Source organism: Coregonus clupeaformis, unplaced genomic scaffold (assembly GCF_020615455.1).
Source record: "Coregonus clupeaformis isolate EN_2021a unplaced genomic scaffold, ASM2061545v1 scaf0645, whole genome shotgun sequence".
NCBI classification, from domain to species: Eukaryota; Metazoa; Chordata; class Actinopteri; order Salmoniformes; family Salmonidae; genus Coregonus; species Coregonus clupeaformis.
The window spans coordinates 50143-63217 of record NW_025534100.1 but is presented as its reverse complement, the minus strand read 5'-3'; the positions used below and the strand labels follow the sequence as shown (position 1 = coordinate 63217).

Here is a 13075-nt window from a genome sequence, read left to right as displayed (position 1 = left end):
AGGGGTCAAATACTTATTTCCCTCATTAAAATGCAAATGAATTCATAAAATTTTTTACATGCGTTTTTCTGGATTTTTTTGTTGTTATTCTGTCTCTCACTGTTCAAATAAACCTACCATTAAAATGATAGACTGATCATGTCTTTGTCAGTGGGCAAACGTACAAAATCAGCAGGGGATCAAATACTTTTTTCCCTCACTGTATGTATGTATATATATGTATATATATACAGTGGGGAGAACAAGTATTTGATACACTGCCGATTTTGCAGGTTTTCCTACTTACAAAGCATGTAGAGGTCTGTAATTTGTATCATAGGTACACTTCAACTGTGAAAGACGGAATCCAGAAAAAAAAATCCAGAAAATCACATTGTATGATTTTTAAGTAATTAATTTGCATTTTATTGCATGACATAAGTATTTGATACATCAGAAAAGCAGAACTTAATATTTGGTACAGAAAGCTTTGTTTGCAATTACAGAAATCATACATTTCCTGTAGGTCTTGACCAGGTTTGCACACACTGCAGCAGGGATTTTGGCCCACTCCTCCATACAGACCTCCTCCAGATCCTTCAGGTTTCGGGGCTGTCGCTGGGCAATACGGACTTTCAGCTCCCTCCAAAGATTTTCTATTGGGTTCAGGTCTGGAGACTGGCTAGGCAACTCCAGGACCTTGTGATGCTTCTTACGGAGCCACTCCTTAGTTGCCCTGGCTGTGTGTTTCGGGTCGTTGTCATGCTGGAAGACCCAGCCACGACCCATCTTCAATGCTCTTACTGAGGGAAGGAGGTTGTTGGCCAAGATCTCGCGATACATGGCCCCATCCATCCTCCCCTCAATACGGTGCAGTCATCCTGTCCCCTTTGCAGAAAAGCATCCCCAAAGAATGATGTTTCCACCTCCATGCTTCACGGTTGGGATGGTGTTCTTGGGGTTGTACTCATCCTTCTTCTTCCTCCAAATGTAACCGGTGTGAAATGGCTAGCTAGTTAGCGGTGCGCTCTAGTGGCATTTAAATCGGTGACGTCACCCGCTCTGAGACATTGAAGTAGTTGTTTCCCTTGCTCTGCAAGGGCCGCGGCTTTTGTGGAGCGATGGGTAACGGTGCTTTCGAGGGTGACTGTTGTCGATGTGTGCAGAGGGTCCCTGGTTCAAGCCCAGGTAGGGGGCGAGGAGAGGGACGGAAGCAACACTGTTACATACATTACATATTCTTTGAGACTGTGGTCCCAGCTCTCTTCAGGTCATTGACCAGGTCCTGCTGATCCCTCACCTTCCTCATGATCATTGATGCCCCACGAGGTGAGATCTTGCATGGAGCCCCAGACCGAGGGTGATTGACCGTCATCTTGAACTTCTTCCATTTTCTAATAATTGCGCCAACAGTTGTTGCCTTCTCACCAAGCTGCTTGCCTATTGTCCTGTAGCCCATCCCAGCCTTGTGCAGGTCTACAATTGTATCCCTGATGTCCTTACACAGCTCTCTGGTCTTGGCCATTGTGGAGAGGTTGGAGTCTGTTTGATTGAGTGTGTGGACAGGTGTCTTTTATACAGGTAACGAGTTCAAACAGGTGCAGTTAATACAGGTAATGAGTGGAGAACAGGAGGGCTTCTTAAAGAAAAACGAACAGGTCTGTGAGAGCCGGAATTCTTACTGGTTGGTAGGTGATCAAATACTTATGTCATGCAATAAAATGTAAATTAATTACTTAAATATCATACAATGTGATTTTCTGGATTTTTTTACAGACCTCTACATGCTTTGTAAGTAGGAAAACCTGCAAAATCGGCAGTGTATCAAATACTTGTTCTCCCCACTGTATATATGTGTGTATATATATGTGTATATATGTATATATACACTGCTCAAAAAAATAAAGGGAACACTTAAACAACACAATGTAACTCCAAGTCAATCACACTTCTGTGAAATCAAACTGTCCACATTTCACATGCTTTTGTGCAAATGGAATAGACAACAGGTGGAAATTATAGGCAATTAGCAAGACACCCCCAATAAAGAAGTGGTTCTGCAGGTGGTGACCACAGACCACTTCTCAGTTCCTATGCTTCCTGGCTGATGTTTTGGTCACTTTTGAATGCTGGCGGTGCTTTCACGCTAGTGGTAGCATGAGACGGAGTCTACAACCCACACAAGTGGCTCAGGTAGTGCAGCTCATCCAGGATGGCACATCAATGCGAGCTGTGGCAAGAAGGTTTATATATATATATATACACATAATGTATATGTATATGTATGTGTGTATATATGTATATACACTGCTCAAAAAAATAAAGGGAACACTTAAACAACACATCCTAGATCTGAATGAATTAGATACTCTTATTAAATACTTTTTTCTTTACATAGTTGAATGTGCTGACAACAAAATCACACAAACATTATCAATGGAAATCAAATTTATCAACCCATGGAGGTCTGGATTTGGAGTCACCCTCAAAATTAAAGTGGAAAACCACACTACAGGCTGATCCAACTTTGATGTAATGTCCTTAAAACAAGTCAAAATGAGGCTCAGTAGTGTGTGTGGCCTCCATGTGCCTGTATGACCTCCCTACAACGCCTGGGCATGCTCCTGATGAGGTGGCGGATGGTCTCCTGAGGGATCTCCTCCCAGACCTGGACTAAAGCATCCGCCAACTCCTGGACAGTCTGTGGTGCAACGTGGCGTTGGTGGATGGAGCGAGACATGATGTCCCAGATGTGCTCAATTGGATTCAGGTCTGGGGAACGGGGCGGGCCAGTCCATAGCATCAATGCCTTCCTCTTGCAGGAACTGCTGACACACTCCAGCCACATGAGGTCTAGCATTTTCTTGCATTAGGAGGAACCCAGGGCCAACCGCACCAGCATATGGTCTCACAAGGGGTCTGAGGATCTCATCTCGGTACCTAATGGCAGTCAGGCTACCTCTGGCGAGCACATGGAGGGCTGTGCGGCCCCCCAAAGAAATGCCACCCCACACCATGACTGACCCACTGCCAAACCGGTCATGCTGGAGGATGTTGTAGGCAGCAGAACGTTCTCCACGGCGTCTCCAGACTCTGTCACGTCTGTCACGTGCTCAGTGTGAACCTGCTTTCATCTGTGAAGAGCACAGGGCGCCAGTGGCGAATTTGCCAATCTTGGTGTTCTCTGGCAAATGCCAAATGTCCTGCACAGTGTTGGGCTGTAAGCACAACCCCCACCTGTGGACGTCGGGCTCTCATACCACCCTCATGGAGTCTGTTTCTGACCGTTTGAGCAGACACATGCACATTTGTGGCCTGCTGGAGGTCATTTTGCAGGGCTCTGGCAGTGCTCCTCCTGCTCCTCCTTGCACAAAGGCGGAGGTAGCAGTCCTGCTACTGGGTTGTTGCCCTCCTACGGCCTCCTCCACGTCTCCTGATGTACTGGCCTGTCTCCTGGTAGCGCCTCCATGCTCTGGACACTACGCTGACAGACACAGCAAACCTTCTTGCCACAGCTCGCATTGATGTGCCATCCTGGATGAGCTGCACTACCTGAGCCACTTGTGTGGGTTGTAGACTCCGTCTCATGCTACCACTAGAGTGAAAGCACCGCCAGCATTCAAAAGTGACCAAAACATCAGCCAGGAAGCATAGGAACTGAGAAGTGGTCTGTGGTCACCACCTGCAGAACCAGTCCTTTATTGGGGGTGTCTTGCTAATTGCCTATAATTTCCACCTGTTGTCTATTCCATTTGCACAACAGCATGTGAAATGTGGACAGTTTGATTTCACAGAAGTGTGATTGACTTGGAGTTACATTGTGTTGTTTAAGTGTTCCCTTTATTTTTTTGAGCAGTGTGTATATATATGTATAGTCCTCCTGGGTATCATGTAGCTGCTCTCAAAGTAGTAGAAATATACAATACTAATAAAATATAAAATAGTATAATAGTCATGAACATCTCTCTTTATATATTCCAGACCACACACACTCTTAACCTCTCTCTCTCTCTCTCTCTCTCTCTCTCTCTCTCTCTCTCTCTCTCTCTCTCTCTCTCTCTCTCTCTCTCTCTCTCTCTCTCTCTCTCTCTCTCTCTCTCTCTCTCTCTCTCTCTCTCTCTCTCTCTCTCTCTCTCTCTCTCTCTCTCTCTCTCTCTCTCTCTCTCTCTCTCTCTCTCTCTCTGTCTCTGTCTCTGTCTCTGTCTCTCTCTCTCTCTGTTTGTGTCTCAGAACCCAGGGAGGGGTTAAGATGCTCCCCCTCCGCCCCCCTCCCATAAAGACTGTTCCTGGTCGACCCCCACCTCCCCAGGCTGTCTCTGCCTCGTCCATCACATTAGCCAATCAGCCCCCTGCCCAGGCTGTCTCCGCCCCCTCTACTATATCATCCAATCAGCCATCCCCTCCCCAGGATGTCCCCGCCCCCTCCAATCAGCCGCAGGATCAGAGGGCACCAAAGAGAGGCCCCCCTCTACCCCCCCGACCCAAGCCTGGACATCCCCTGTACAAGAGCTACATGGTAAACACAAACATCTACTAAGGCTATACACTGGCCGTACCCACGCTATACTGTATATACAAAAGTATGTGGTCACCCCTTAAAATTAATGTATTCGGCTATTTCAGCCACGCCCGTTGCTGACAGGTGTATAAAATCGAGCACGCCGCCATGCAATCGCCATAGACAAAAACATTGGTAGTAGAATGGCCTTACTGAAGAGCTCAGCGACTTTCAACGTGGCACCGTCACAGGATGCCACCTTTCCAAATCAGTTCGTCAGATTTCTGCCCTGCTGCGGCTGCCCCTGTTAGTGGGAAATCCATCCACCTGACAGGTGTGGCATATCAAGAAGCTGATTTAAACAGCATGATCATTACACAGGTGCACCTTGTGCTGGGGACAATAAAAGGCCACTCTAAAATGTGCAGTTTTGTCACACAATAAAATGCCACAGATGTCTCAAGTTTTGAGGGAGCGTGTAATTGGCATGCTGCCTGCAGGAATGTCCACCAGAGCTGTTGCCAGATAATTTAATGTTCGTTTTTCTACCATACGCCGCCTCGAACGTCGTTTTAGAGAATTTGGCAGTACGTCCAACCGGCCTCACAACCACAGACCACGTGTACGGTGTAGTGTGGGCGAGCGGTTTGCTGATGTCAACGTTGTGAACAGATTGCCCCATGGTGGCGGTGGGGTTATGGTATGGGCAGGCATAAGCTACAGACAACCAGCACAATTGCATTTTATCGATGGCAATTTGAATGCACAGAGATACCTTGGCTAGATCCTGAGGCCCATTGTCGTGCCATTTATCCACAGCCATCACCTCATGTTTCAGCATGATAATGCACGGCCCCATGTCGCAAGGATCTGTACACAATTCCTGGAAGCTGAAAATGTCCCATTTCTTCCATGGCCTGCATACTTACCAGACATGTCACCCATTGAGCATGTTTGGGATGCTCTGGATCGACGTGTATGACAGCATATCCAGCAACTTTGCACAGCCATTGAAAAGGAGTGGGACAACATTCCACAAGGCACAATCAACAGCCTGATCAACTCTATGTGAAGGAGATGTGTCGTGCTGCATGAGGCAAATGGTGGTCACACCAGATACTGACTGGTTTTCTGAACAACGCCCCTCTACCTTTTTTTTTAAAGGTATCTGTGACCAACAGATTCATATCTTTATTCCAAGTCATGTGAAATCCATAGATTAGGGCCTAATTTATTTATTTCAATTGACTGATTTTCCTTATATGAACTGTAACTCAGTAAAATCTTTGAAATTGTTGCATGTTGCGTTTATATTTTTGTTCATTATATGAGCTGAATTACTGTCTTACCTCAATTAGCCACCAAATCCCTAGTTTGAAAGCGACTGTTTTTCTGGAAGCTGTGCTGCGCCATGTTCCCACACCTGGGCCAGCCCCCTAGTGATTTGAGTTCTAGCCAGTGAGCTTCAGCCCCTCCCCATTTGAGTGACAGCTAGCCAGATGCACACACAGCAGAGAGAGAGAGAGAGAGAGAGAGAGAGAGAGAGAGAGAGCAGTGACGTGGCGCACGCGTGTGCATCTGTGATGTAGTGCGTAATTATGTGGACCACTTTTCGCTCATTAGCTCTACTTTCAGAACTACAGGCTAAAAAGTTTTTTTTGTTTTTTTTTTAAGTACCAGAGAATCTCTTTTAAGGTCAAGGTAAGGGTTTGCGTTTGGCTTAGTAGTTAAATGGTATTTTTGGTAAGGAAGGGCTATATTCCATATTGTCTTTTCCTGTGACTGAGTGATAATCCATGTGTTTCCCTGTCTAATACCCATATGGGAATACCACTGGAAATAGCAGAGCAGGACTGCAATGGCAGGAATTCTAGAGAAGTCTCTTTCCAGGTAATGGGGCTTTAACATTAGGGTTGAGAGGAGAGAGGATGGTAGGTAATGGGGCTTTAACATTAGGGTTGAGAGGAGAGAGGATGGTAGGTAATGGGGCTTTAACATTCGTGTTGAGAGGAGAGAGGATGGTAGGTAATGGGGCTTTAACATTCGTGTTGAGAGGAGAGAGGATGGTAGGTAATGGGGCTTTAACATTCGTGTTGAGAGGAGGGAGGATGGTAGGTAATGGGGCTTTAACATTAGGGTTGAGAGGAGGGAGGATGGTAGGTAATGGGGCTTTAACATTAGTGTTGAGAGGAGGGAGGATGGTAGGTAATGGGGCTTTAACATTTGTGTTGAGAGGAGAGAGGATGGTAGGTAATGGGGCTTTAACATTAGTGTTGAGAGGAGGGAGGATGGTAGGTAATGGGGCTTTAACATTAGTGTTGAGAGGAGGGAGGATGGTAGGTAATGGGGCTTTAACATTAGTGTTGAGAGGAGAGAGGATGGTAGGTAATGGGGCTTTAACATTAGTGTTGAGAGGATGGTAGGTAATGGGGCTTTAACATTAGTGTTGAGAGGATGGTAGGTAATGGGGCTTTAACATTAGTGTTGAGAGGAGAGGGTGGTAGGTAATGGGGCTTTAACATTTGTGTTGAGAGGAGAGGGTGGTAGGTAATGGGGCTTTAACATTTGTGTTGAGAGGAGAGAGGATGGTAGGTAATGGGGCTTTAACATTAGTGTTGAGAGGATGGTAGGTAATGGGGCTTTAACATTAGTGTTGAGAGGATGGTAGGTAATGGGGCTTTAACATTAGTGTTGAGAGGAGAGGGTGGTAGGTAATGGGGCTTTAACATTTGTGTTGAGAGGAGAGGGTGGTAGGTAATGGGGCTTTAACATTCGTGTTGAGAGGAGGGAGGATGGTAGGTAATGGGGCTTTAACATTAGTGTTGAGAGGAGAGAGGATGGTAGGTAATGGGGCTTTAACATTCGTGTTGAGAGGAAGGAGGATGGTAGGTAATGGGGCTTTAACATTAGGGTTGAGAGGAGAGAGGATGGTAGGTAATGGGGCTTTAACATTAGTGTTGAGAGGAGAGAGGATGGTAGGTAATGGGGCTTTAACATTAGGGTTGAGAGGAGAGAGGATGGTAGGTAATGGGGCTTTAACATTCGTGTTGAGAGGAGAGAGGATGGTAGGTAATGGGGCTTTAACATTCGTGTTGAGAGGAGAGAGGATGGTAGGTAATGGGGCTTTAACATTCGTGTTGAGAGGAGGGAGGATGGTAGGTAATGGGGCTTTAACATTAGGGTTGAGAGGAGGGAGGATGGTAGGTAATGGGGCTTTAACATTAGTGTTGAGAGGAGGGAGGATGGTAGGTAATGGGGCTTTAACATTAGTGTTGAGAGGATGGTAGGTAATGGGGCTTTAACATTCGTGTTGAGAGGATGGTAGGTAATGGGGCTTTAACATTAGTGTTGAGAGGAGAGAGGATGGTAGGTAATGGGGCTTTAACATTAGTGTTGAGAGGAGGGAGGATGGTAGGTAATGGGGCTTTAACATTAGTGTTGAGAGGAGGGAGGATGGTAGGTAATGGGGCTTTAACATTAGTGTTGAGAGGAGAGAGGATGGTAGGTAATGGGGCTTTAACATTAGTGTTGAGAGGATGGTAGGTAATGGGGCTTTAACATTAGTGTTGAGAGGATGGTAGGTAATGGGGCTTTAACATTAGTGTTGAGAGGAGAGGGTGGTAGGTAATGGGGCTTTAACATTTGTGTTGAGAGGAGAGGGTGGTAGGTAATGGGGCTTTAACATTTGTGTTGAGAGGAGAGAGGATGGTAGGTAATGGGGCTTTAACATTAGTGTTGAGAGGATGGTAGGTAATGGGGCTTTAACATTAGTGTTGAGAGGATGGTAGGTAATGGGGCTTTAACATTAGTGTTGAGAGGAGAGGGTGGTAGGTAATGGGGCTTTAACATTTGTGTTGAGAGGAGAGGGTGGTAGGTAATGGGGCTTTAACATTCGTGTTGAGAGGAGGGAGGATGGTAGGTAATGGGGCTTTAACATTAGTGTTGAGAGGAGAGAGGATGGTAGGTAATGGGGCTTTAACATTCGTGTTGAGAGGAGGGAGGATGGTAGGTAATGGGGCTTTAACATTAGGGTTGAGAGGAGAGAGGATGGTAGGTAATGGGGCTTTAACATTAGTGTTGAGAGGATGGTAGGTAATGGGGCTTTAACATTAGGGTTGAGAGGAGAGAGGATGGTAGGTAATGGGGCTTTAACATTAGTGTTTAGAGGAGAGGGTGGTAGGTAATGGGGCTTTAACATTTGTGTTGAGAGGAGAGAGGATGGTAGGTAATGGGGCTTTAACATTAGTGTTGAGAGGATGGTAGGTAATGGGGCTTTAACATTAGTGTTGAGAGGATGGTAGGTAATGGGGCTTTAACATTAGTGTTGAGAGGAGAGGGTGGTAGGTAATGGGGCTTTAACATTAGTGTTGAGAGGATGGTAGGTAATGGGGCTTTAACATTAGGGTTGAGAGGAGGGAGGATGGTAGGTAATGGGGCTTTAACATTAGTGTTGAGAGGAGGGAGGATGGTAGGTAATGGGGCTTTAACATTAGTGTTGAGAGGATGGTAGGTAATGGGGCTTTAACATTAGTGTTGAGAGGATGGTAGGTAATGGGGCTTTAACATTAGTGTTGAGAGGATGGTAGGTAATGGGGCTTTAACATTCGTGTTGAGAGGAGGGAGGATGGTAGGTAATGGGGCTTTAACATTAGGGTTGAGAGGAGGGAGGATGGTAGGTAATGGGGCTTTAACATTAGGGTTGAGAGGAGGGAGGATGGTAGGTAATGGGGCTTTAACATTAGGGTTGAGAGGAGGGAGGATGGTAGGTAATGGGGCTTTAACATTCGTGTTGAGAGGAGGGAGGATGGTAGGTAATGGGGCTTTAACATTAGTGTTGAGAGGAGGGAGGATGGTAGGTAATGGGGCTTTAACATTTGTGTTGAGAGGAGGGAGGATGGTAGGTAATGGGGCTTTAACATTAGTGTTGAGAGGATGGTAGGTAATGGGGCTTTAACATTAGTGTTGAGAGGATGGTAGGTAATGGGGCTTTAACATTCGTGTTGAGAGGATGGTAGGTAATGGGGCTTTAACATTAGTGTTGAGAGGAGAGAGGATGGTAGGTAATGGGGCTTTAACATTTGTGTTGAGAGGATGGTAGGTAATGGGGCTTTAACATTAGTGTTGAGAGGAGGGAGGATGGTAGGTAATGGGGCTTTAACATTAGTGTTGAGAGGATGGTAGGTAATGGGGCTTTAACATTAGTGTTGAGAGGATGGTAGGTAATGGGGCTTTAACATTTGTGTTGAGAGGAGAGGGTGGTAGGTAATGGGGCTTTAACATTTGTGTTGAGAGGAGAGAGGATGGTAGGTAATGGGGCTTTAACATTAGTGTTGAGAGGATGGTAGGTAATGGGGCTTTAACATTAGTGTTGAGAGGATGGTAGGTAATGGGGCTTTAACATTAGTGTTGAGAGGAGAGGGTGGTAGGTAATGGGGCTTTAACATTTGTGTTGAGAGGAGAGGGTGGTAGGTAATGGGGCTTTAACATTCGTGTTGAGAGGAGGGAGGATGGTAGGTAATGGGGCTTTAACATTAGTGTTGAGAGGAGAGAGGATGGTAGTTAATGGGGCTTTAACATTCGTGTTGAGAGGAGGGAGGATGGTAGGTAATGGGGCTTTAACATTAGGGTTGAGAGGAGAGAGGATGGTAGGTAATGGGGCTTTAACATTAGTGTTGAGAGGATGGTAGGTAATGGGGCTTTAACATTAGGGTTGAGAGGAGAGAGGATGGTAGGTAATGGGGCTTTAACATTAGTGTTGAGAGGATGGTAGGTAATGGGGCTTTAACATTTGTGTTGAGAGGAGAGAGGATGGTAGGTAATGGGGCTTTAACATTAGTGTTGAGAGGAGGGAGGATGGTAGGTAATGGGGCTTTAACATTAGTGTTGAGAGGAGAGGGTGGTAGGTAATGGGGCTTTAACATTAGTGTTGAGAGGATGGTAGGTAATGGGGCTTTAACATTAGTGTTGAGAGGAGAGGGTGGTAGGTAATGGGGCTTTAACATTTGTGTTGAGAGGAGAGAGGATGGTAGGTAATGGGGCTTTAACATTAGTGTTGAGAGGATGGTAGGTAATGGGGCTTTAACATTAGTGTTGAGAGGATGGTAGGTAATGGGGCTTTAACATTAGTGTTGAGAGGATGGTAGGTAATGGGGCGTTAACATTAGTGTTGAGAGGATGGTAGGTAATGGGGCTTTAACATTTGTGTTGAGAGGAGAGAGGACGGTAGGTAATGGGGCTTTAACATTTGTGTTGAGAGGAGAGAGGATGGTAGGTAATGGGGCTTTAACATTAGTGTTGAGAGGATGGAGGATGGTAGGTAATGGGGCTTTAACATTAGTGTTGAGAGGATGGAGGATGGTAGGTATTGGGGCTTTAACATTAGTGTTGAGAGGATGGTAGGTAATGGGGCTTTAACATTAGTGTTGAGAGGATGGTAGGTAATGGGGCGTTAACATTAGTGTTGAGAGGATGGAGGATGGTAGGTAATGGGGCTTTAACATTAGTGTTGAGAGGATGGAGGATGGTAGGTATTGGGGCTTTAACATTAGTGTTGAGAGGATGGTAGGTAATGGAGCTTTAACATTAGTGTTGAGAGGATGGTAGGTAATGGGGCTTTAACATTAGTGTTGAGAGGATGGTAGGTAATGGGGCTTTAACATTAGTGTTGAGAGGATGGTAGGTAATGGGGCTTTAACATTAGTGTTGAGAGGATGGTAGGTAATGGGGCTTTAACATTAGTGTTGAGAGGATGGTAGGTAATGGGGCTTTAACATTAGTGTTGAGAGGATGGTAGGTAATGGGGCTTTAACATTAGTGTTGAGAGGATGGTAGGTAATGGGGCTTTAACATTAGTGTTGAGAGGATGGTAGGTAATGGGGCTTTAACATTAGTGTTGAGAGGAGGGAGGATGGTAGGTAATGGGGCTTTAACATTAGTGTTGAGAGGAGGGAGGATGGTAGGTAATGGGGCTTTAACATTAGTGTTGAGAGGAGGGAGGATGGTAGGTAATGGGGCTTTAACATTAGTGTTGAGAGGAGGGAGGATGGGTGCAAAGGGAACTATTATAGACTTTCACCTCTATAGAGAATGTGTATGTATGTGTTGTTGTTGGTATGTATTCAGAACAGAATAGAGCAGCTAGTTCGAATTACCCCTTTCCCTCCCCCTTGGTCCTAAAGCTTGGTTAGCATGTTAGCATTTCTGAAGGGTCTGGGTAGGTATAAGCAGTGTTAGCATTTCTGAAGGGTCTGGGTAGGTATAATCAGTGTTAGCATGTCTGAAGGATCTGGGTAGGTATAATCAGTGTTAGCATGTCTGAAGGGTCTGGGTAGGTATAATCAGTGTTAGCATGTCTGAAGGGTCTGGGTAGGTATAAGCAGTGTTAGCATGTTAGCATGTCTGAAGGGTCTGGGTAGGTATAAGCAGTGTTAGCATGTTAGCATGTCTGAAGGGTCTGGGTAGGTATAAGCAGTGTTAGCATGTCTGAAGGATCTGGGTAGGTATAAGCAGTGTTAGCATGTTAGCATGTCTGAAGGGTCTGGGTAGGTATAAGCAGTGTTAGCATGTCTGAAGGATCTGGGTAGGTATAAGCAGTGTTAGCATGTTAGCATGTCTGAAGGATCTGGGTAGGTATAAGCAGTGTTAGCATGTCTGAAGGGACTGGGTAGGTATAATCAGTGTAGCGGTAAAGCTTCCACCATACTTTTTCCAGGGGACTAGCTCATTTCCCTTTATTCCATTTAATGAACTCCTTATATGGGTGTGTCTCAGAAACAGGACGTCCTGGTTCTGTTGGAGAAGACAGACTCCGCCCACAAAGATTGTCTCCTGGGGGAGGAGTCAGGTCGGGTACAAGGGTCACACATGACTGTCATCACCCCTCTGTCTGACCAATCACAGCCTCCCAGTGACCAACACAACCAATTCGATCCCGCCTCGGACGACAACAGCCAATTGAAAACTCCCTCTGAATACAAGAGCCAATCAGAACCTCCGGTAAATGCATCACATATATCCTTTTAAAAAATATGAGTTTTATTTTTCTTAATTAATCTTTCTATTTAGTTTATCTCTCCGTTTCCTCCTTCAGTCCATCCTCCCATCTCAGCCCCGTGTAGAGAAGGCCCAACCGGTCACAGCACCTGTCAGGTGAGACACACACAGACACACAATGATGTATTGTTGTCCCCTGTCTCCGTGTGTGTGTAGTGGTGAGGTGTAATGTATTGTTGTCCCCTGTCTCTCTGTGTGTGTAGTGGTCCGAGGTTTAATGTATTGTTGTCCCCTGTCTCTGTGTGTGTGTAGTGGTGAGGTGTAATGTATTGTTGTCCCCTGTCTCCGTGTGTGTGTAGTGGTGAGGTGTAATGTATTGTTGTCTCCGTATGTGTGTATTGGTGAGGTGTAATGTATTGTTGTCCCCTGTCTCCGAGTGTGTGTATTGGTGAGGTGTAATGTATTGTTGTCCCCTGTCTCCGTGTGTGTGTAGTGGTGAGGTGTAATGTATTGTTGTCCCCTGTCTCTGTGTGTGTGTAGTGGTGAGGTGTAATGTATTGTTGTCCCCTGTCTCCGTGTGTGTGTAGTGGTGAGGTGTAATGTATT

The 13075-nt window shown here is 45.7% G+C and overlaps 1 protein-coding gene across 3 annotated transcripts in view; it reads left to right on the top strand.

The window, feature by feature from the left end:
• LOC121554123 (SH3 domain-containing protein 19) overlaps positions 1–13075 on the top strand; it is a 75208-nt gene that overhangs the window by 46799 nt on the left and 15334 nt on the right. For 2 of the 3 annotated variants that reach the window (XM_041867567.1, XM_041867566.1), the window contains exons 9-11: positions 4210–4495; positions 12248–12472; positions 12567–12625. In XM_041867567.1, coding sequence (XP_041723501.1) covers positions 4210–4495; positions 12248–12472; positions 12567–12625 — 570 coding nt within the window. The remainder of the gene's footprint in view (positions 1–4209; positions 4496–12247; positions 12473–12566; positions 12626–13075) is intronic. The other variant, XM_041867568.1, reaches the window with a different exon arrangement.